The sequence below is a fragment of the Cervus canadensis genome, chromosome 16 (genome assembly GCF_019320065.1).
Source record: "Cervus canadensis isolate Bull #8, Minnesota chromosome 16, ASM1932006v1, whole genome shotgun sequence".
NCBI lineage: Eukaryota > Metazoa > Chordata > Mammalia > Artiodactyla > Cervidae > Cervus > Cervus canadensis.
In genome coordinates this window covers 34,338,662-34,363,656 of record NC_057401.1, presented here as the reverse complement: position 1 = coordinate 34,363,656, position 24,995 = coordinate 34,338,662, and the positions used below count along the sequence as shown (strand labels likewise).

The 24,995-nt window shown below is 42.6% G+C and overlaps 1 protein-coding gene across 1 annotated transcript in view; it reads left to right on the top strand.

Moving 5' to 3' along the window:
- EGFLAM (EGF like, fibronectin type III and laminin G domains) overlaps nt 1-24,995 on the top strand; it is a 190,821-nt gene that overhangs the window by 68,654 nt on the left and 97,172 nt on the right. The window contains exons 4-6 of the mRNA XM_043488924.1: nt 1,972-1,998; nt 10,006-10,123; nt 11,687-11,822. Coding sequence (XP_043344859.1) covers nt 1,972-1,998; nt 10,006-10,123; nt 11,687-11,822 — 281 coding nt within the window. The remainder of the gene's footprint in view (nt 1-1,971; nt 1,999-10,005; nt 10,124-11,686; nt 11,823-24,995) is intronic.

Below are 24,995 nucleotides of genomic sequence, written 5' to 3'. Positions count from 1 at the left end.
CCTCTGCTTTTTAATAAACTGTTTAGGTTTGTCATAGCTTTCCTTCCAAGGAGCAAGTGTCTTTTAATTTTGTGGCTGCAGTCACCATCCAGTGATTTTGGAGCCCAAGAAAATAAAATCTGCGACTGTTTCCATTTTTTCTCCATCTATTGGCCATGAAGTGGGGGCACCAGATATCATGATCTTAGTTTTTTTCATATTGAGTTTCAAGCCAGCTCTCCTCTTTCACTTTCATCAAGAGACTCTTTAGTTCCTCTTTGCTTTCTGTAATTAGAGTGGTATCATCTGCATATCTGAGGTTGTTAATACTTTTCCTGGGAATCTTGATTCCAGCTTGTGATTCATCTAGCCCGGGATTTTACATGATTTACTCTGCATATAAGTTAAATAAATAGGATGACAATATACAGCCTTGACGTACCCCTTTCCCAGTTTTGAACCAGTCAATTGTTCCATGTCTGTTGTTTCTTGACCTGCATACAGGTTTCTCAGGAGACAGGTAAGGTTGGTCTGTTTAAGAACTGTCTTTAAGAACTCTTTAAATTCCATCTCTTTAAGAACTTTACAAAGTTTGTTGTGATCCACACACTCAAAGGCTTTATTCTTTCCATTAACTATACCTAGGTGTTAGAATATGCTACCAAATTTTAGTATTTGATTACCTTGCTGATTTCAACAAATGTTCACAGTTGCCACTCTGCCCAGCACAATATCACATACAGTTGCTGTTCTTGGGCAGCTTTTGGGAAAATCACATTTACACTGGGTCTCCCAGGTGGTGCTAGTGGTAAAGAACCCGCCTGCCAAAGCAAGAGACATAAGAGACATGGGTTCGATCCCTGTGTAGGGAAGATCCTCTGGAAAATGAAATGGCAACCTACTCCAGTATTCTTGCCTGGAGAATCCCATGGACAGAGGAACCTAGCAGACCACGGTCCATAGGGCAACAAAGAGTAGGAAGACTGAAGTGACTTAGCACACACTCACACACCTTTACACTAGATAAAACAATTAGAGAGCAACGTGAGACCAGATTTCATTCACATGCCACTTACCAGATAGACTGAGGTTTTGAAGATAGATTAGTGTAGGAACAAGTGTTCAAGAGGTAAAATTTGGGGCTGAGAATTGAAGCAGGGGCAGTTTCTGGAAAAGGCAAAGAAGACAGAGGGGAATTCAAATCATTTGAACCAAGGGACTGAACACTCAAGTGTGCATAACACGTTCTTGTGCTTGTGTGTTTGGGTGGGGGAGGGGGGATTGCAGAATACACAGAGTGGAGAGAGGAAGTGATGATTAGAGATAAAGACAATGAGTCAGGAAGGGGGAAGGAAGAGGTCTGGTATAGCAGAGTGGGCTGACATGCATTCAGATTCCTGTATGGCAACAAATCACCTGGGTGACCTTACTGGGGCTCAGTTTCCTCATCAACAGAGCAGGGATTTGAATAGGGTCTCTATCATGGGTAGTGTGTCTGTGGTTCCTAGCCTGTGTACTATGGTCCTCCAGGGCTCTGCAGCAAACTCACAGGGGCCTTGTGGAATATTTGAATGTTGCCCGGGAATTGCAACATCTGTGTAAACTACTACTACCAAATCTTTTGGGTATAACTATTGAATAAACGGAACTGTCCGGGAGTTTTTTTTTCTGGATTAGTGGTGCTGCTAATTCAGTATTATTTTATACTGAGAACAGAAAAAGTTTGGGACCCTCTGTACTCTCTTCACCCTACAGCGTAAGGATGTTGTGGACATTAAACAAGGTCATGGTCATAGAACCCCCAGCACCACACCTGGCACAGATTAAGAACTGAGTGATGTTCGAGAGAATTCACATTGCCAAGCTGTGTGTTTGCTGCCCTTGACTGTACATGGCAGAAGGGCAGCTACTCTCCGGGTTCATTTTAGTTCCTGCAAGCTTTACTTTCCTCTCCTTTTCATACTGGTTTTTTTTTTTTTTTCTCCTCTCTAGGGACGATTGGATCATCAGATGATTTTTGTAAGTATGCTTCAAAAAGTTAAACCCTTGCCCCAACCCAGGAGTCAGGGGGTCTCTTTTCATCAAAATGTCGATTTTCCTGCATCTTCCTCATCAATTAAGGCCCACAGAGAGTGCTTGGTTCTAGTGGTAGCAGCAATGGCTGGGCATACGGGTGAATTTTTAATCATTTAGAAAGAAACGGCTTGTATTTCACCTGGAAGAGTAAAGTTAAAAGCAATATTATTAAAGTTTGAGGTAATTTAAGTTCTGCTCCCAGACAAAGTGAAAAAGATTGAAAAGGAGAGAAAATATTTCAGTCAGCAAGCCCTCCTGCAAGAAGCGCTTCCCCACCCCCCTTCTTCTTTCCTCACTTTCTGTAACAATTCTAGACCTTGTCAATGAGACCAGACCAGGTACCTAAACCTGGTTGATTGACTTTCTGGACTGGTTGCCAAACAGAGGATTGGGTTGACAAATGGTTAGTCTGATTCAAATGAAGAATTGACCAAAATAACCTGGTGGTTGCTGCTGCTGCTGCTAAGTTGCTTCAGTCGTGTCCAACTCTGTGCGACCCCATAGACGGCAGCCCACCAGGCTCCCCCGTCCCTGGGGTTCTCCAGGCAAGAACACTGGAGTGGGTTGCCATTTCCTTCTCCAGTGCATGAAGGTGAAAAGTGAAAGTGAAGTCGCTCAGTCGTGTGCAACTCTTAGCAACTCCCTGGACTGTAGCCCACCAGGCTCCTCCGTCCATGGGATTCTCCAGGCAAGAATACTGGAGTGGGTTGCCATTTCTTTCTCCATAACCTGGTGGAGTAGGTAGAATTCTGATATTTTCTTTGATACTCTGCCTATGTAAAAGCTTCTGATTTGGTTAGCATTTGGTATCCACACTTTCTAATCCCATGGACAGAATAGCCTGGTGGTCTACAGTCCCTAGGGTTGCAAAGAGATGGGCACGATGGAAGCAACTTAGCACACATGCACACACCATCAGTTAAAAATTATTTGAACATATACCAGAGTACCAACATACGTATGTATTTGTAAATTATATATCTGCTACTCTACTAATATATTGTGTACATTCTAAAATCCTACCAAATTTTAAAGGAAGAGATGAAATAGAAAGTTCTTGTCTTCTTTGGGTATTTCAGTAAATTTTGTCTTGCTAACTAAGGGGAAATAAACCATCACCCTGCTTTGGATTTCACTGGTCTGGCTGACCCAGAATAGTGATGCTATTTGAGTCTTACCCAAGGTTAAGGGATAAAGCAGACAGGAATCATGGGACTTGCATCTAGTCCCAACTCTGTCACTAGAACAAGGGTAACTGTGGGAAAGTCTCTGAGCCCCTGTAAACATCTCTTGACTGTAAAACAAAGGGGCTGGTTAGTAATGGTTTCCACCTGGGGGTTTCTTTGTTCCCTGTGGCATATGGAAACATCTGGGCATTCTAGTGATCAAGCCTCAGGGATACTGACTGTCCTGCGATAAGGGTAGATCCATAGGAGGCAGATATGTTCAGCCCCAAAGCCAATGCTGCCCTCCTTGCAAAACCCTGAATGATACTTGTAACTTTCTGTGACCCCTCAGGAAATGGAAATCCTTCCAACTCTTCCCCGCACTCTGGCCTGCCCTGCCTTCCTTGGGACCTTTGAAAGAAGGCTGTTTGGGAGAAAACCCTTTTCTATTTCCCTGTGCCTCCCATCTAATGATGCTGAATATTCCCAACTTCTATTAAGGCAACCAAAGCACAGATTTGACTTGTGAAGTCAAATGTGATGTTGAATCCAAGGTCAACTAGCCACTAGTGAAGGTTATTTTAAAAGAATTATAAAATTTCCGTGTTGAAACTCTGGCCTAGAGAAGTGAAGTGGAATCCCTGAAAGCACACAGCTCTTTGGCTGCAGAGCCTGGGTCTCCTGGCCCCTTGTCCAGTGCTCTCCCACTTCTTGTCCCCTCTCTGCTGTGCTCACTGGATGCCCTCCTGTAGGGACAACCCGACCAGACTAGTGAACAAGACAACATCCAACTTCATTTCTGGAAACATATGACTTTGTTTTCCAGCAGTAGGAAAAAAGTACAGCATGAATGGGGTTAAAGGTGAGGTCTGATTCAGGGTCAGAGATTTAAGTTCAGAACCATTTAATACAGTTTCATCATTGCAAAGGGAATAGGGATTCAGTTAAGAATAGTCCTGTCTTTTCAGGGCCTGCTTTTACATAGCTATCTAAGTTGTTTTTGTACATTGGGTCTAGTATGAAGTAGAGTGAAAGTTCAGCGGCCCCCAAACCCAAGGGTAAAGGGTGGCCCAACGGTAAAGAATCCGCCTGCCAGTGCAGGAGACATGGGTTTGATCCCTAGGTTGGGAAGATCCCCTGGAGAAGGAAATGACAACCCACTCCAGTACTCTTGCCTGGAAAATCCCATGGACGGAGGAGCCTGGTAGGCTGCAGTCCATGCGGTCGTGAAGAGTCAGACATGACTGAGCGACTTCACTTTCGCTTTTCACTTTTATGCATTGGAGAAGGAAATGGCAACCCACTCTAGTGTTCTTGCCTGGAGAATCCCAGAGATGGGGTCACACAGTCGGACACGACTGAAGTGACTTAGCAGCAGCAGCAGCACCCATCTTCGCTCTCTCTCTAAGAAAAGTATGGGAGGGGCCGGAGGAGACTGTGGGATTCATTCAGGTTTCTACTCCAAGAAAGCAATTTCTTTTTCTTTGTTTTTCACCGTTTTGTGCGGAAAGAGGTCCAAGAGAGAGAGGTATTTTGACTCATTTTCAAACTTCCACAAGACAACAAAACATTTTGTTTTCTACTTTGAAAAGGGTATATTTAGCATCTTATCTAGTTTGGTGCAAGGCTAAAGTAGTTGCCATAAGACATTTAAGGACAGCAATAGAAAGATTTGTGGAATTATGCAGCATTTTACTAAAGAATTCAAGGGTTATCACAAGTCATACTATTTTGAGGGATTCCATTTGGAAGAGAGATGCAAGAGGAGGAAGTGTGGTTAAAGCACTGAATCCAGCTCCTCTTTTTTATAACCCCAGCTGCTCAGTCCCCTTGACCTCACTCCCTTATGCTCACCTACCAGCCTGTCAGCTTAGGAAAAGACCAGAAAAGACTGGAAATAGTTTCTGGGAGGGTAACACTTCACCTTTCAGAATATACCTGGGCTAAAGGTCATACCAATTATTCCATGTCTAACAAAAAATTAGTTGTTTTTTCATCCACATTAAGAACTTCTATCAGTGTAATTTCCCTTGATTTTTAATTATCACTTTTACATTTCTGATAACATAAATTTCCTTGTTTACAGATAAAGTAATCTGATCTTCAGTGTTTCTGTTATAAATTTTTGTTAATTTAAATATTATTTAATATTTTTCACTCATGTATTATCCAATTATAACTTTGTCCATGGAGTCAAACAAAGCAGGGTTTAAATCCCCACTTTGCCACTTAATAAATACACAACCTTGAGCAAATCATTCGCTTTTTCAGAGATTCAGTTTTCTCCTCTGGAAATGAAAATAAGAGTGATACCTACCTCACAGGGCTGACGGAAGAATTAAATCAGGCTCTGTATGTTTCTGGAGCAGATAAAGCACTCAATAAATGGTAATTAATGGTAGCTGTGTTTGGTATTGATGCATAGCTAATATCTATAGTAGTCTATAAAATGACATTACCACCCCCATACTTCATACAGTATAATAACTTCATGGGAGGAAAGAATTCTAAAGCAAAAGCCTGTGAGAGCATTGGATTGGTTTGAAAGTGTATTTCTGCTTCTCTGGGAAAAGCCTGTGAGTGGCATTTGGGAGAGTGATACGGCAGTCTTGTATACACCTGCTGCCTCCAGCCTCTTAACCACCCAACTTGACATGCAATCAGGAGACAGATGGTAGAACTAGGGTGCACAGATGCAGAGAATTAGAGCAAGGGTGAGGGTGGGGGCCATGGAGCTGGGAAAATAGGACCATATGTTCAGCAGAGACCCTTCATGCAGTTACATGTAGGATGGAGTCGTTGGGGAGAGAAGGGACGGAAGATGGGAGACCCACACCCCCCCTGGAGGCTGTAGAAATGGCCCAAGTAAGGATTCAAGGGAAATGAAAGGAGGGAGCCAGTCCAAAAGGCATGTGGATGTGGCTGGGGACAGATTGATAAAAGGAAGTCAGCCTTGTCTCTGTATTACTAACTTCAGGTCTAGGGCAGAGATATAGAAGCTGATAATCCTGTTGGAGGGGTTATTAGGAGAAATTGGTTCTTGACGAGGTAATCTGTTTATGTCAGACATCTTGGTTTCATTTCTTCCATTCATTCACTAGTTCATTTATCCATTCATCATAAAAGCATCGCTTGAAAATTTGCTCCATGTCTGGTAATGCTATTCTAAGCTTTGGCATGCCAGAGGAGTACGAACTTGTCTTGTGCCCTTAAGTGGGTGGGGAGAAGGTGACCAATGAGCAATTACAGTCTAAGGTGAGTGTTGCTACATTGAGGTACATCAAGGGCACCAGGGAAGCATAGAGGAGGGACTCCTAACCAGACTGGGGTCTGGGGGGCAGAGAAATGAGGTAATGTCTCAGTTGAACTGAGTTATGAAGGATGAGCCAGGCAGACATGGAGAGAAGGGCATTTCACATAGAGGGGGCAGCAGGTTCAAAGGCCCAGAGGCAAGGAATTGAATGGCATAAATTTGAGCCCTGCCAAGTTCTTCAGTATGACTGGAATGTAGAATGTAAGGAAGGAAGGCGGCATGAGATGATGCTGGAAGAAGAACCAGGGGGATGCAAAGATGGTATCATAAGTGGAGAGTGACGTGATCGGATTTGGGGTTTAAGAAAATTGCTGTAGCAGTGTGGAGTCCAGATTGGAAGTGCAGAAAGTATTGGAGGCGTTGCCATCATTGTGGGGACTTGGACTTAAATGGCTGTGAAGATAAAACGACATGGACAGATTCATGTGATATGAAAGAGTATTGGTACTCGATTGAATGATGGTTAGAGAGCAGGGGTGAACAAGTGTTGAGAATTTCTGGTTTGGGTAATGAGGGAGAGCACACAATGGTGAAGCAGTTTTTTGTTTTGTTTTTGGTGGTTGGAGGAGGAGTGATCAGTTGAGCTTTGGTTATGTGGAACTTGAGTTGCGTGGTTGTTGAGTAGAGATGCTCAAGTGGTGGTCATAAACTCATGACTGGAGATCAAGAGGCAGCTTAGAGGTGGGGATGGAGGGAAGTGTCATTCGAAGGTGCCAGAAGCTGAGGGAGTAGTAGATGAGCTCGCCTAAACAAGGCTACAGAGTGAGAGGAGATGGTGAGGGGTGAACTTCTGGGAAAGGCCAACACCAAAGGGGCCAGCAGAGAATGGGGAGTGGGTGAAGGGACACTTGAAAAGAGAAACAATAAAAGTAGAAAGAGACCAGGAGGAACAGACACAGTTTCCAAGGGAACTGGGAGATTGAAGAGGCAAGGGTGGGTCACAGTATTGAAAGCTACAAAAAGTCAAGTAAAGATGGAGACATCCCCACGTGGTGGACTGCAGAGTTGTTGTGATGACTTTGGTGGAAACATCTCAGTCGTTAGTAGTGAGGAGAGGCCAGATGGGAGCGGGGTGAGGAGTGAACGGGAGGTGAGAAAGTGGAGACAACTTCTTCAGGAGGGTTGTGTCTCTGGAGAGGTGACAGGGGCGCATGCGTGGTGGTGAAGAGTTGATGGTTTTGAAGATGAGAGTGACTTGAGCACAGTAATGAAGGATCTGGTAGGTAAGGGAGAGGTTGGAGATACAGGAGGAAGAGAGGAGGGGAGACAAGTGGAACTCAGAGAGGTGAGGCAAGCCCAGGACCAGTGGTTCACAAACCTGGCTGCCAGTATTAGCATCACCTGGTGAGCTTTAAACAGACTCAGGCCCTGCCCCCCAGAAGTTCTGATTTAAGTGGTCTGGAGTAGAACCTAGCATTGGTATTTTATTTGTAGATCTTTGAATGATTTTAAAATGCTCTCGGGGTTAAGGGCTACTATAGTAAGTATTCAGTAATTACTTGTTGAATCTTTTTAAAAAGTTTTGTTGATCAATTGATTAGTTCTTATCAACAATTAGTATTTAGTCATTTGCAGGGGATGTTGTGAAGAAATATGGCAGGATGCCTGCTCTCAAGTGGCTTGCAATCCGATGGGAGAAATAGTAATAATTTTAATATATGAAAGTGCTAATTTAGTGGCGTAACACTTAGTGTGGTAAGATTGAGTCTGTGTGGTCAGGTGTCGAGATATTTGGGCCTCAGAGAAGTGGTAGGACCTAGGTAAGTGGAGAAGAGGAGGAGTTTCAATGTCTAAGACAATAATCATTAGGATCCTGTTTCTTGAGGATGGCCTTGGAACCAGCGACTTTACATACATTACCCCAGATGCTATAACTGTGCAAGATAGTTATCCATCATTCCCATTTACAGAGGAAGAAACTGATGCTCTGGGTATTTAATATGAAGGCCACAGCTAACAATAAGTGTCAGAGTCAGGATTCAAGCCCAGGACTGATAGATTCCACGTCAGTATCATTTTCTCTACAGTGTACTGAGACCAATGCGACCCAGGCTCCCACTTACCATATAGCACTGTAGCCTCCATCTGGGGCTTCCCTGGTGGCTCAGATGGTGAAGAATCTACCTGTAATGCAGGAGACTTGGGTTTGATCCCTGGGTCAGGAAGATCCTTTGGAAAAAGGATTGGCTACCCACTCCAGTATTCTTGCCTGGAGAGCTCCATGGACAGAGGAGCCTGGAGAGCTACTGAGAGCTACAGTCCAGAGCGTGGCACAGAGTCAGACACGACTGAGCGACTAACCACACAGGCACACAGAAGCCTCAAGACGGAGTGAGTCCACTTCAACTGGCTTCTTGGTCAAGGCTTCGGTGCAGGTTCAGTTCACACACACACACACATTCCTCATCAGTCCTAGTGGTTTTCAATGTCAAAGTGTTAGTCGCTCAGTTATGTCCAACTCTGCGACCCCATAGACTGTAGCCTGCAAAGATCCTCTGTCCATGAGATTCTCCAGGCAAGAATACTGGAGTGGGTAGCCATGCCCTTCTCCAGAGGATCTTCCCAACCCAGGGATCAAACCCAGGTCTCCTGCATTGCAGGCAGGTTCTCTTCCATCTGAGCCACCAGGGAAAACCCCACCATGACCCACCAGCAGCATCGCTTGGGAACTTCTTAGGAATGCAGATTCTCAGACTGCTTCCCAGATTTACTGAATCAGAAACCTTGGGACCCAGGCTTAGCAATTTGTTTTAAGGAGCCCTCATGGTGATTCTGATGCAATTTGGGTACCAAAGTTTGAGTCCCTCCTTTATGGATGCAAATGAAGACCTCAATTTGCTGTTGTGGCTAGTACCTGAGCCTCGGTGATGTGCAAATGGAAAGAAAGGTCTGGGGGATTCCAATCCTGGAAAAGATCCTTACCTGAATTCCAGCAGCCTAGTACTCTTATTGAAGAACTCAGATATTAAGAGCAACAGCTGATAGGGTGAATGAGTCCCAGTTCTAGGACAGTGTATATATTCCAATAAAAAATAATTCACTAGTTTTTGGAAATACGTCATGGTGCTTTTCTCTTTGCAAATTAAAATACTTGGCCAATCCTAGAGAAAGCAAAAGCCTTCTCAGGTAGCTCTAGTGGTAAAGAACCTGCCTCCAAATGCAGGAGACATAAGAGACGTGGATTTGATCCCTGGGTCGAGAAGATCTCCTGGCGGAGGCCACAACAACCCACTGCAGCATTATTTTCCTGGAGAAACCCATGGACAGAGGAGCCTGGCAGGCTACAGTCCATAGAGTTGCACCGAGTCAGACATGACTGAAATGATTTAGTACACATGCACATAGAGAAAGCAAAACAATCTCCCAAGCAAATTTCACAAGGGCCTCAAGATGCAACCCTCATGGAAATTGTCTGGTTTGCCTCAAAGGAACTTCTGATCATTGATACATTTTATGTTTGGTCATTGACAGGAGGAAGTGATCGGAGATTTGAAACCAGGCACTGAATACCGCGTGAGCATGGCAGCTTATAGCCAAACTGGCAAAGGACGGCTAAGCTCTCCTCAGCATGTTACCACTTTGCCCCAAGGTAAAATGGGTCTGATTCATTAATAATAAGAACTGTTATTTAGGGCTATTCATTCATTCCTCCATTCAGTATATACCAATGAGGACCAACTCTGTGCCAGGCACTGTGCTACATTAGGCTCTGGGAATTCAGTGGTGAACAAAAACAGGCAGTTTTAACAGCCCCTGCCCTCTTAAAACTTAGTGGGATGGGTCAAGATATTATCTATTTATGTGTGGCCATAGATAGTGACAAGTGCTTTCCAACATGATATAAGATCTTTTGTAAGATCCCATGTAGAGGGGGCAGTAAGAATTCCCTAAGGACATAACTACTAAGTAGAGATCTGATAAGTAAGTGGGGATTAAGAAGCTGAGGAAGAGGGATGGGAGAAGAGATTTTACAGGCCAGGGAAATTACAAATGCTCATTGAGGTGGTGCTGTGGTGGGTACTCGGGGACAAAGGTGGTTTGAAAGCATCGTTGCTCTCAGGAGCTCCCTGGGGAGGAAGAGGTGCATGGTTAGCATGTAACTCAGTGTATCTGAGTCCACTCACGGCTCTGGAGCACTCAGAGGGAGCACTTCCTCACCCTAAGTCTTAGGAGGATTTCAGAAAGAACCGTATCTTTGGCCTGGCTTTTGAAATCTGCATAGGATTTTGCTAGGAAGAGGAGGCAGGAAAAATATTTCTGGCCGAAGCAACAGTGTAAAGCTGGCAGATGTGAAAGTCTGGATATGAAAATAGTAACAGCAGTGACCTTGGGGTGATAGAATCATCCTACATCTTCACACATGAGAGCTTTTCCAGATGTCCTACCATTGGTATGTATTCTGATGATGGGGGTGGGGGGAAGGGAGGAGATCCACACACAGAAGAGTGGAAAGTAAGTGCCATTACATTAAGCTTTTAATTTTCCTCATAAGTAAATATCAAGGGGCTTCCCTGATAGCTCAGTTGGTAAAGAATCTGCCTGCAATGCAGGAAACTCTGGTTCAATTCTTGGGTCAGGAAGATCTGCTGGAGAAGGGATAGGCTACCCACTCCAGTATTCTTGGGCTTTCCTTGTGACCCAGCTGGTAAAGAATCTGCCTTCAATGCAGGAGACCTGGGTTTGATCCCTGGGTTGGGAAGATCCCCTGGAGAAGGGAAAGACTACCCCTTCCAGTATTCTGGCCTGGAGAATTCCATAGACTGTATAGTCCATGGGGTCGCAAAGAGTTGGACATGACTGAGTGGCTTTCAATTTCAAGTAAATATCAATTCTAACACGTGCACAGGGGTCTTAAAGGGTGCACAGCACTGTGTGTCCTGGGATCAGTAGTCTGCACATAATTTAATTTAGTCGGATTTCCAGCCAGGGGTCCTTGGGGAGGAAGGGAAGATCAGCTCTCATTGATACACCTTGTATGAATCCTGGAGAATCCAGTTATGGTCTTTGGGTTATGCTTATTTTGGTTTGGACTTTGAGGGACTGTTCTGAACAGAGACGTTTAGGCTGTAGAAAGCACATGTTCTTTGGATACATGAAACCTCTCCAACAGCAAAGACTACAGCCAACTCCAGTTGTTTGCTGTCCTGCCTAGACTCCTGCCTGCCTCCAACAGCACCCCAGCAGCCGCACGTCATTGTGGTTTCTGACTCCGAGGTGGCCCTGTCTTGGAAACCTGGAGAGAGTGAAGGAAGCTCTCCTGTTCAGTACTATTCTGTGGAATTCACCAGGTAAGTCTGTGTGTCACATTCAGAAGCTAAATGTACTGACCTCAGGTATTCCGAACACCATAGAAGTCTCCATTGCTTGTGTATTGAAGAGATGACAAAGGCCTGGAGGCCTGACTCAGGCCAGCACCAGCCTCCAGCTGGCTTTGATAGTGGGTCATCTGGTAAACCTATCTATACTCACCTTACCTCGTCCCCATTTCCCTGCCTCAGTCAGACTGTCCCAGCCTCTGAAAACTCCTGAGGTACCACCGCCAACAAGCTTTTCAAGCTCACCACTGCATTTCAAGCTCAAGACGTAACTCCCTGGCTCTGAAATATGATGATTGAAGTGTATGTTTGAAGGTGACTTTTCTCGAGGGAGAGAGGAAAAAACCTTTAAAAACAAGTGCAACGCATTGTTCCCTTTACATCCATATTGCCGTGGGGCAAGTTTCTTGGTTTGGTTTCAGCTTTTTTCCTTCATCTACTCCAGCTCTCATACTCAGCTCATCAGAGGGTAGAAGAGTGATTAGAAGTTCTTCTAAGAACTTACACATGTAAAAACATGGATTCTCAATGCTGCTGTGTAATTTTAAGCAAAAACAAAAACCAGAAGAACACCCCAACCAACCAATGAGCAAAAGTAAATCCCTATCTAGGACTCTTCCTTTGAGCTCTAGTTGCAGCTGAATTTTGAATGGAGTGCCTAGCTGAGGAAAACACAGTTTGTGGAGTTGGTGTTCTCTACATTAAAAGTGACAGGGTTTGTCTGAGGCCAGTTGCTTCATGGATTCATAAAGAGACTTGTTTAGCACCTCATTCCTGAGGCTCTCTGAAGCTGGGACAAAGGATTTTGGTAAGATTTGATTAGCTCTGCTTCCGTTTCTTGACTTCCTAGCCTATTTTTTGGTAGTCGAAACAGATATTTGTTTCTTCAGAGAAGTCCCACGCTGAGTCTCTTTAATGCTTGAGTACAGAGCTCATTTCAGGAGGGACTTATTGAACTGCAAGTGGCAGAAGCGTGAAAGATGAGACCGTAATGTCCTGGTCCCTGTGACGGTCAAGTCCTGTGAAAAATCTCAATTCGAAGAAGACGAACTCCGGGTCACATCAGCAGTCTGTCTCCCTCCATCTCTGACTGTGCTTTCCCCTTTATTGGCTTTATTTTCAGGCTCTTCCAATAGTGTGGCAAGATGGCCACCAGGCCCTGAAAGCTTGCTGTCTCCTAGCCTGGCTCCCCACTGGAGAAGAGTGGCTCTTTCTCAGTGGACCCATTGGAGCCTTAGCATTTACTCTAGTTGGCCAAGCTCCAGTCCCAATCATAGTGGCCAAGGAGAAAAGTATCCTAATTAGCCAGGCACTTATATTTTGAGCTCTGGAACTAAGGACTGGTGGGTTACTCAGATCTGAAGTATACGAATTGAGGGTTCCTTAAGGTTGCATCTTTAAAGGAAAATTGTGCAATTAATGGAAAAGAGAGGAACCGATGCTGGGAAATTTTAAAAATAAATAAAAGATGTTCTCAGAAAAGCTCCAGACCAATGCCCTTCATTGAAGATAATCTACAATCCTGCTGTTGAACAGATTAGGTAGGCAAAGCCTGGAATGTGCCTGGAGTAGAAAGATGCTAAGCCTGGTTTAAATAGTAGTAAAACTGCAACTATAGAAGGTCTTAAAACTTAGCTTTCTCGTCTGTAAAACTTAGAGTGAAACGTATAATTTCTAATTTGCTTGTCCAACACAAGCAAAGCAAAGTGTAATACTTTCAAATTTTGAAAAATGTGCAATGTTTTTCATAGTAGCCCAGCAGATCATCTCTGTAACTTCCAGCAAAGATGATGGCTATCATTTACTGTTAATTTTGTGGTAAAACATGTGTTTTTTAAAAACTTAAGTCTGATGTATTGGTAAAAGGTGAAAATTACAGTTTCTTCACCTGTGTGTGGGCTTCCCAGGTGATTTAGTGGTAAAGAATCTTTGATCCCTTGGTTGGGAAGATCCCCTGGAGAAGGAAATGGCAACCCACTCCAGTATGCCTGCCTGGGAAATCCTATGGACAGAGGAGCCTTGTGGGCTACAGCCCATGGAGTTTCAAAAGAGTTGAACATGAGTTAGGGACTAAACAACAACCCGTGCCAACAAATGAAAGGAGAATATGAAGGATGGATTTAGAACCAGAACTGGAAGGGAGTGCTTGCTGCCTCTTCTTTCACCAGCAGGGGGCTGGTGTAAAAAGTGTAAGTCACTTTTCCTCCTTTAGCCACACACAACGCCTTCTACAGTTTGAAGTCTCCAAAAGGAGAGTGTTTTAAGAGGACTTGGGTAAAAATAGTTTACTTTATTTGGAAGAGGGAATGAGAAAGTCAGGAGGGGGATAGAGGACATATGACTTGTGTTACAGAAGTCACTTCTACAGGCAGTGGGGTTTCTATAGGGGTCCTGACTCCATGGAGTTCTCTTTGGAGCACAGATTTCCTCTTGAATTTGCTTATCAAAAAGATAGGAGCCATTTTTCCCTGGTAAAACTTCCCACCCTTCCAGGCTTGGCTGGCCTGTGGATTAAGACGGTAGGTCTAGGGATCGAAGGAGCAGTGATGTGAGCACAGTGTATACTTTAGGTTCTGTGCTGGCCTTGAGAGGCAAGTTAGGCTCACAGGAAACTGTATCGAAGCTGCTGCCGAATCAGGACAAGGGCAGGTGACACAGGCCCCAAAAGCAATGACTACGATGTCCTTATGTGGGTGATAAATTAACATGGGTGATAACTTCTTCCCGCCTTATAGTTCATCATGAGGAGGACCAAGTAAATTCACATACGAGAAAGAACTTTGTAGATGTCAAAAATCTAAACAAGTGTAAGGTGTATATGCGTGTTATGTACCTACATTTAACAATTATAATTCTTCAACAAAAAATGCATCTTAACATTGAGAATGTTGTTACGTCTAACATTTGAGAAACTCAGGCCCCAAATTCTATGTATAAATATTTTAAAGGTATATACCATTTTAACAAACTGTTAATTTTTTTTTTTTTATGTTTATCTTAACAAGTATGTCTTTTCAATGTCCTGGAAAGCTAGGTTCAAATTGAAGTGTTCCAAATGGAATATGGTGGAATGCGGAAAGCTAGCTTCTGGTTCCAGCTCCTATACTAGGGATTCTGCTTCTGTTATCTTTTCCGAATATGTGCTCTTAGTCAAGTTAGTTTATCTCAGAACCTCCATTTCCTTATCTGTAATATTAAGCTAATGTGACCCTCACTGAAGAATTGTTGCTTATAGTCTTCAAAAAGTTTATTCATAGTAGACATTCTGTATCTGTTTCCTTTTCCCCATACCACTATTGCCCCTTTACCAAGAAAGAAATTGGGGCTCAGTTGCTTAAGTTGCTTTGCCAAGGTAAAATGACTGGTTAGGGACAAAATGAAAATTAAACCTCAAGTCTCCTGATTTCCAGCCCAGTGCTCTTTCTACAAAGCCCCACGTCCTCTTCACGTGTGTGATCCACCTTTGGAGAGGTAAGCATGGACTCAGCCCGCCTGGAGCCCTACTGGCTTAGGAAATGGGAAGCCTCATCTTAGGCTGCTGTTTGCTGTTTTCCAGAAAGAAAGCTCTCGCAGCTTGTTGTGCATTTAAAGTTTGGCTGCAAAATAAATCCCCACATTCATTTGTAAACATCTCAGACTCTATCCCATTTCAGTCGAGAGCCTGAGGATATGTGTTTAGAGAGAGCTTTCCTGGACTCTCAATCAGAAACTGCAGTTAGTGTGAGAGAGACTTTGGGGGTCTTCAGTTTTCTTTTTTCCCAGAGAGGTCTGTTTAATGCTTAACATTGATTTATTTTTTTTTTTTTTTTGCCCAGATACCTTCTGTGTACAAAAACACCCATGACAGGTCTCTGTGTGAGCCAAAAAGTTTATTTTATATCCAAAAGGCAGGCTCTTGACAGCCCAAGGCTAAGAAATTGTAGAATCAGTGTATTGCCAGTGGTTATCCTCAGGTTTCACCTTCCTGAATGTGAAGTTCTTGCCTGAGTTCTATCGCTTGGAAGATGAGATTCCAGTCCTCTCCCTTGGTAGGCGCTTATACATCAGTTGCTCTTCTTATTCAACAAGGATAATGATATCAAAGGCACTGTCACAAAATAGACTAAAAAGTTTCTGAAGAAATATTTAATTGGCTAATAAAAGATTAACCTGAAAAACTATGGATGGGCTACTGACTGATTTTCTGCTAGTTGTGTTCGTATTTGGACATTTCATGTATTTGTGATGCTCTGAAAGGGGGCTTCCCTTGTGGCTCGGACAGTAAAGAATCTGCCTGTAATGCAGGAGACTTGGGTTCAATCTCTGGGTCTAGAAGATCCCCTGGAGAAAGGAATGGCAATCCAGTATTCTTGCCTGGAGAATTCCATTTGGACATTTCATGTTATTTGTGATGCTCTCTTAGGTTATGGGCTTTAGGACCAAGCAAAGTTTTGTTCCTAATCCAGCTTCTACCTCCTGTAAATTGGAGGATACCTACACACAAGCACCTTAAACAGGTCCTCTCAGAATCAGAGGGGGAAGGCAATGGCACCCCACTCCAGTACTCTGGCCTGGAAAATCCCATGGATGGAGGAGCCTGGTGGGCTGCAGTCCATGGGGTGGCTAAGAGTCAGACAAGACTGAGCGACTTCACTTTCACTTTTTACTTTCATGCATTGGAGAAGGAAATGGCAACTCACTCCAGTGTTCCTGCCTGGAGAATCCCAGGGACGGGGAACCTGGTGGGCTGCCATCTCTGGGGTCGCACAGAGTCGGACACGACTAACGCGACTTAGCAGCAGCAGCAGTAGCAGGATCAGAGAAGAGGTTTGGTTTCTGGCTCAGGCAGGATGAAGCTTTCAGATGAGAGTAATCTTTATAATCTCTCCCAAAGTTGCCCTGGGGGCTATTCATCAGCTTCCTTATTTACGTAGATTTTAAATTTTTAATCAGTGTAGAAAATATTTGAAGAGGCAAATTCTAAGTAAGCCTGCAGGCTGTAACATATTTTGCAATGATTTTAAAACTTTTTCCTCCTGCTTTTCTAGAACAGAAAAACCATGCATTTGAGGTAGGAAAGATATTTTATTTCTAAAGTGATACTGAAAATTTCTTTGTGGGCAGCAATCTTAGTGTTCATTAAAATACGAACCAAGCATAAATATAGCTACCTATGTTTTGAAATATTTTGGCTATAAATATCTGAGAAACTTTCCTCCTGCTGCCTAAGAATTTCCCTAGGGTAAGTGCTTTTCTCATAAGCAAAAAATATATACTATGGTGGCAATGAAAATCCAAAGGCCTGGAAAAACAGTCCTTTGAAATTTCAATTGAGGTAACATATTTCATATATGCTATCTATCAAGTTGGTTAAAGGTGAAAATAGTTTTATTTAACTTACCTATACAGTAAGTCCCCTACGTATGAACCAGTTCTGTTCGGAGAGTGTGGATTTGTAAATCCAATTTTTTTCATAAGTCCAACAAAGTTAGCTTAGGTACCCAACTAACACAATCGGCTATATAGTACTGTACTGTAATAGGTTTATAACATTTTTCACATAAATAGTATATAAAAAACAAATAAAAAATAGAGAAAACATTTTAAATCTTACAGTGAAGTACCTTGAAAAGTACAGTAGCTACATCACCACTGCACAGTACTGACCAGTAAGGTACACAAAAACGCAGCCACTTGTAGCAGATATATGCATGTGGCACCAGACATGTGAACTAACTTACACGATTGGCCATACGAACGCATGTTCACATTTTGAAAGTTCACAACTTGAAGGTTGTATGCAGGGAACTCACTATGTAGATTTTTCTGTAGGTGAACCTGATTGGTTAAAATTGCTTCAGAGCTTTGCACTGTCCACTGTTAGAAAGGGCAGATTAAAACTCTTTTCAATAATTTTCAATAAAACTATTCTCAATAAAAAGGCCACTTAAGCTAATTTTGAGCCCATGTGAAAGTTCAAAATATTTCTATGTGTTTTAGGGACATAGGTCAAGAAATGATCTCTAAATTTCAACCCAAGACAAGAATACTAATAAATATGAAAAAGAAGTGCTTCCTCTCTTTTCTCTTTCACACCTTTCTGCCTAAATAATTCCCTGGTCCCTTGCAGAGGCCTTCCCTAATAAGACTTGCAAAAATCATCTTCACGCAGAGCTGCTTTTAAACTAATTGTAATGTCTACATATTGGTTTTACTTGAGAATCTCAAGGTCATGCACACCTGGGTGGGTTTTGAAAATTATTTTACAAATTGATATTTTTGTTAAAAGTCATCATCTGTCTTTACATCCCATCATCAACTTCCTCAGGCTACAAGTAGCAAGTGAATTTAATTAGTTTCTTCTTAGGCATTGACCCTGCAAAGACTGTTCCTGAAATGAAGATCAAGTCTGGGATTCAGAGTGGAAGCTGAACGGATTATGGATTTTCCTTGAATAGTTTTAAGGGATGACATGGTGTGACTCATGGTCAAGGTCACAGTCTTTGAAGGTTAAGGAAGTGTTCCGTTCAGAACTGAGTCTTACAGTCCAGTATTTGGTATCATCTCTCGGGTTCAAGTTTGTCCACATGTGGAATCAGAAGACACAGTTCTGAGCTGGCCTCTAATCTTGGGGACAAGTGGCTTGATTCCAGTTTTAAGCTTTCTTATATGTGAAATAAGGCTGAACAGTTTGACTTCTAAAATCTGATGACTCTGATTTTCTGTCCTTGTGACCTTGCCTCCTTGTCCAATGCTAGTCTCCACCATTTTTAAACCATAAGATTTTAGTTAGATTACTTAACTTCTCCGTGCCTCAGATAGAAGAAAGGAGATAATTTCCTTACCTCACAGAGTTGTTATGAGATTAAATGAGTTAATGCATGCATAATGCACGGAACAGCACTTGTTACACAATAAGTGCTTGATCAGTGCGAACGATTCTTAGTAAGGCTTTTATGATAGGTCTTTTCTGTTTTCCTTTGTAGCCGTGTTCTTTCTTGTCTAGAGGTCTTTATGCTTGCTATCCTCTGCTAGCATGGTTCTTCTACTTCTTTACCTAGCTAACTAACTCTTGTTCATCCTTCAGTTCCCCTGCTTAAGTACCACTTCCTCTAGGAAGCCTTCCCTGAATCCCTGCCCCCACCTCAGACTAGGTTAGGTATACCTGCAACATTTACTAGCAACACTCAGCACACTTGTAATTACTTGTTCAGTGTCTGTCTTCCTTGCCAGGACGTGAAGGTAACGTCTTGACTTGCTCCGCTCTATGGAATAAGATACCTAGCATGGGGGGAACATAGCACATGTCAGACAGGTACTGGAGAACATTTGGACATAGGCAGTCATGGGATTGAATCCAGAGAATGTCAACAACTAGCTGCCACCTTAGCAAGATCCTTAACCCTCTGAGCCTTACTTACCTTGGCTGTAAAGTAGGGATGACAATAGTGGATACTTCAGGAGGGTTATGAAGATAAATAGATGTCTACTTCCCAGGTGGTGCAGTGGTAAAAGTATCTGCTTGCCAATGCAGGAGACACAGGTTCGATCCCTGGGTAGGGAAGATCCCCTGGAGAAGGAAATGGCAACCCACTCCAGTATTCTTGCCTGGAGAATTCTATGGACAGAGGAGCCTGGTGGGCTACAGTCCATGGGGTCACAAGGAGTCAGACAAGACTGAGCGACTGAGTACGCACAATATTTAGAAGGGTGGCTTGTGGAAGAATGTTTTTAAATGTCAATTCTTTTCCTTACCCTGAGCCACATGGAAACGTATGGCCACACTAATCACAGGAGAGTCAATGAATCCTTTAGCACTAATTTCCAAGGCCACAACCATAACCAACATCCTTCCTTAACAACTATAGAAAAAAGAAGCAGACAAAACCCAAACTGGATCTGCACGCGTGTCTCCTCTCCTTCCCCCCAATCCAAAGTTGTTCATTGCTTTTGTTTTCTTGTCATAAAAGGGATAGCGGTATGTGGTAACACTTCAAATAATACCTAATGTATAAGACTAACATGAAGGTTCCCATTGTGATTTTATTTCATATTGAACGATAACTTCTATTTTGGAGACTTTATAACAGGCAAGTGAACTGCCAACTGCCAGCTTGTTTCATAGTGTTTTACTAGAGTTTATAGCAATAACTGGGCAAATGTCTGTAACATTTAACAGCGATGTAGCTCTGTGTTGGTTTTCCTGCCCTCAAAAGTATAAACTTAATATATTTAAAGAATTGTCCTTACACAGTTAATTAATTTTGGAGAGAATAGAAAACAACAGCAACAACAACAAAAAACTGCCTTTCTTTTCACGAAAATATTAAGAAAGTTGTGCTAATTATGGACCTTCCTTGCTACCAACAGTAGAAGTAGAAATAAGCAAGAATAGTCTTGTTTGGATGTCAGCTACCACTTCATGTTAACAAGTGGTGGTTTGTGAAAAATTCCCTCTTTTTACCTTTAGTTTTCAAATTGAAAATCTCAGAACCACCTTCCAGAGTGGTGCCTAGTCCTCGAAATTCTGGTAGCCATCGAGTTTCTCCACTCAGGCTCAAAAGGAAGGGCGATTGTGAATGTTTTTGTAGAAGTTTCACCTACAGTTCTACAGATTGATTGCTGAAAGCTTCAGTGCCTCCTACCATGAGCTTTCCTGCTGTAATCCCTGATCAGATTGATGGGAGGTGACACAAATCCAATTCTTGCATACCAGCATTGGGAGTCATTTGTAAACTGTAAATGAAATTGAGCTCTCTAGTTGCCCCGCCAGGGACAAATTGCCAGCTGAGTTTATCATTACTCCATTCTATCCATCTGTTTGTCGTTTGGTTGGGTAGAACCAATTCATAAATGAAGAAAGCTGAAGGTCAAATAATACATCGTTGTTGTTTTTTTTTTCCTTGACTGTGATTACTTAGCGGTTTTGGACTTCCTCTGCAGTTCATTTTAATATAGAGCAAATCTTGCTTAAAACCAAGTCTGTAAAATTGAGAGAGACTTAGAGACCTTCCTGAGCATGAGATTTTCTTTCACTCCTTTGTGTTCATTCTGGATAATCTATGGGATCTTAAAGCAGGGTGCTTAAGCTGCTGTCTGTATGTCCCCAAAGGGTTCATGGATAGAAGGCCAGGGGTCCCTGAACTTTGGTTGTACAAAAATTACATCCTTAGTTTTACCAGCTGAAATTTAATTTATTCAGATACAAATGTAGTCAACTAACTGCAGTGGCATTAGCAATTCCAATGCCTTTGTCATCATTAGAATCATAGATATGTTCTTATCTTGTTACAATTGTTACATGTATCTCAAAATCCCATTTATGCATATCACTATGATGAAATTATTATAGTTAATTAATCCATTTCTAGGTATATTTAATGCATTAATGAAGAAGTATAATGATACGTATATTGACTTATCGTAATTTTATTCTTGTTTTGGTAATTGTTTCTAGTATATTTAATCTGGTATAGGCTTCCTTTGTAATCCTATGCATTTTATTTTATGTATTTAAAGATATTATTCTAAGAAGGGATTCCAGGCTTCTACAGATGGTTAAAGTAGCACAAACAAGGTTAAAGACTATTGTCTTAGACCAAGGGTCGGCAAACTCTTTCTCCAGGGCCATGTAGTAAATATTTTGTGCTTTGCCAGCTGTGTGGTCTTTGTCTCAGCTATTGAACTCTGCCTTTGTAGCAGGAACACAGCCATAGATAATACCTAAACAAATGGGTGTGGTTGTGTTTCAATAAAACTTTATAAGAACTGACAGCCAGCTGAAGTGTGCCACTACCTGGTTTAGGGCATCATGTTCTTCCCAACGTCCAAGCCTGAAGATATTTCAGTTCAGTTCAGTTCATCTTTATGAGCACACATTCATCCAAACATGTACATGTTGAGTATCCTCCATGTGCAAAGCATGTACTAGAGATTTTGGGGTCAATCGGCTACTACCTTTGCTTGGAGAGTGCAGTGGGGAAGACAGAGGAGCAGAGTCCAGAGTGGTGAGTGTTACGGGCAGGAGCGGGGGACCAGGGGCCTAGGGGAACACAACTTTGACATTTAACCCAGTTCTAAAGGAATCTGGGAAGGCTTCTTACAGAAGCCAAGGAGGGTACATCAGTGATAATGGGGCACAAGGGGAGAGAGGAAGCAGTGTGGAACGGCTTAGGCCAGAAGAAGCTACTCTAGCAGTGTCTTGGAGGCAAAAAGAAAAAGTTCTTGGACTTGTTTAGGAGCCTGGAGCTTCATGTGGTGAGAGGGAAGCCTGGGTAGGTAAGCGAGATTTTGAGCAGGAAAGGCTTTATAAAGGATCTCATGTGCGTCCTGAAGGGAATACGGAGCTCCGGGAAGTGTCAGGCAGGAAAGGGGCTGATAGAATTTGCATTTTGAAAGATCATGCAGACATTCCAAGGATCGCAGAGATGAATAAGACAATAAGAATGTTCATGAGCTCACAGCCTAGTAGGGAAGACAGAAATATAAAATTACATTAGAAAGTAATATAGTCAGTGTAATGGTAGAATCAGATTTAAGAGGTGAGAGAGTCCAGAGAAGAACCATTTCAATTCTCTTTTGGAAATGATGCTTAGAAGGAATAACATGAAAGAAAATATTGAAGGAAAGGGCTTCCAAATAATCCAGGGTCCTCCAGGAAACATTAAATCATGGATTGCTTGGTCCCATATTGAGGTAAGGAGGACATACATATCTTGGGTTGTACTGTAATTAGACTTTTGGTCCACTCTGTCTCAGGCCCCGAAGAGTGGCTTCCCCTGTCAAGGCCATTCTGGATGTTCTATGAATCCCCTAGAGGGCTGTTTTCTGCTCCACAGATTACACTCTCAAAAGCATTTTCTTAGCAGGATTTAACTGTTCCTAGTCCTGTTTCTGGAGAAGGCAATGGCACCCCACTGCAGTGTTCTTGCCTGGAGAATCCCAGGGACGGGGGAGCCTGGTGGGCTGCCGTCTATGGGGTCGCGCAGAGTCGGACACAACTGAAGCGACTTAGCAGCAGCAGCAGCAGCAGTCCTGTTATCCTAGTTAACGTCTGTATCATGCTTGAATGTTACGCCTCACCTCAGCTCAAACTTCCCAGAGAAGGGGTTCTCAACCCATGGACTCATTAGAAGGTCGAGAAATCAGTTGAAGGTGTCCTGGCCAACAGTTTTTCGAAAGTAAAGTGGAACAGAAAAGAAAATTATCAGAGGGCATCACACATAATAAAAGTAAGAATTCTTTTATGAAACGTGTTTCAGTTGTGTTTGGGTCACAGTGTTCAGTGTATGTCTTATCGTGGATCATTCAAAAATGTTGAAAAACTCTGTAAAGAGTGTGTATCTAGAGCACGTGTGCGGTACTGTGCTAAGTTCCCTCAGTCCTGTCCGACTCTGTGTGACCCTATGGACTGTAGCCTGCCAGGCTCCTCTGTCCATTGGATTCTCCAGGCAAAAAAAATGAAGGGGTTGTGCCCTCCTCCAGGGATCTTCCCTACCCAGGGATTGAACCCAGGTCTCTTACATCTTCTGCAGAAAGGCAGGTTCTTTATCACTAGTGCCACCTGGGAAGCCCTTAGTTGGATCTTACCAGCATTAAAAAAAAAAAAAGAAAGGTAAAGAAGATAAAATAGTAAAGTGAATAACAGTAAGGATAAGTGATTTTTCTTAAAATTTTTCTTTCACCTTTGTACTCACATTTAAGTCATAGAGTATGCATATATGAATAGGTGTATTGGGTTGCTTTGCAAAAATGTATTTCTTACTGTGAGTTGAAGTCAGAGACGTTGAATGAAGTCAGAGACGTTGAATGAAGTCCAACCTCGGACTGTGTTCAGAAAGTAGCTGGTTACATTTCTGATTGATCATCACCCAACCTCTGCTTCAAGACAGCCACCAATGCAGAGCTCAGCCCTGTATGCAGTTGACTTCGTTGTCAACCATTCTTAATTGCCGTCAAGGGGTCTTCTTTATAAGGCACTGCCATTGGTCTCCTTGTAAGGAGTTATTGGGTCTCCTATTCCGATATGAAAAACACTGAAGGCGTTTTCACCATCTTCATTTGACCATCTTATCTCTCCTCTAAAGACACTGGCCTATGTTCACTGTATTCTAACTCAAGCCGGAAGATAACCAGTCCTTTGAACTCTGCCTCAGTGGAGATGGGTCTAGAGCACTTCTGCCAAGTGATCAACCTAGAAAGCCATTTTTTTCCCCAGGATATGAACACTGGACCTTTTCAACAGCAGGTTGTCCAGAGAATTCATATTGAGTTTGTGATCAGTACCCCTGCTTCCCCATAGATCTTTGTCACACTGGGTTTTTTCTACCGTATGTCTATGCCATTTGCTTTCTAAAAAGAAACCCGAATGTGAGATTTTACATTTATCATTTTAGGTGGCTTTGCCCTTTTGTTTCTGCATGCAAGATTGTCTTGAATTTTTGTTTTGTCATGAATGTCTTATGAGGCCATGTTCCAAGCAACTATTTGCATTTCCTAAAGCTCCTCTTTTTCAGATAGTTGGTTAGTGTATAGAAACAGAACTGATTTTTTAATTTTTTTGTATCTTGCAGCTTTACTGAATTCGTTCATTAGTTCTGGGTGAAGTGTTTAAGGTTTCCTTTGTATGATACCATGTCATCTGTAAACAGAGACGTTTAGTTTCTTCCTTTCCAATTTGGATGGCTTTTATTTATTTTTCTTGTGTAATTGCCCTGGTTAGAACTTCTAGTACTAGTTTCACAGAAATGGTCAGGGTGGGCACCTTTGTTCACCCTGCTACTGATCTTAGACGAAAATTGTTTAGCTTTTGACGGCTGAGTATGATGTTAGCTGTGGGTTTGTCGTGTATGGCCTTTATTATTGTTGTTTTAGTCACTGAGTCGTGTCTGACTCTGCGACCCTATGGACTGTAGCCCACCAGGCTCTTCTGTCCGTGGGATTTCCCAGGCAAGAATACTGGAGTAGGTTGCTATGCCTTTTCCAGGGAATCTTCCCCACTCAGGGATTGAGCCTGTATCTCCTGCATTGGCAGATGGATTCTTTACCACTGAGCCACTAGGGAATCCTGTGGACCTTATTATGTTGAGGTAAATTCCTTCTGTACATAACTTGTTGAGAGTTTTTACCATGAAGCATGTAGAATTTTGTCGAATGCTTTCTCTGCAT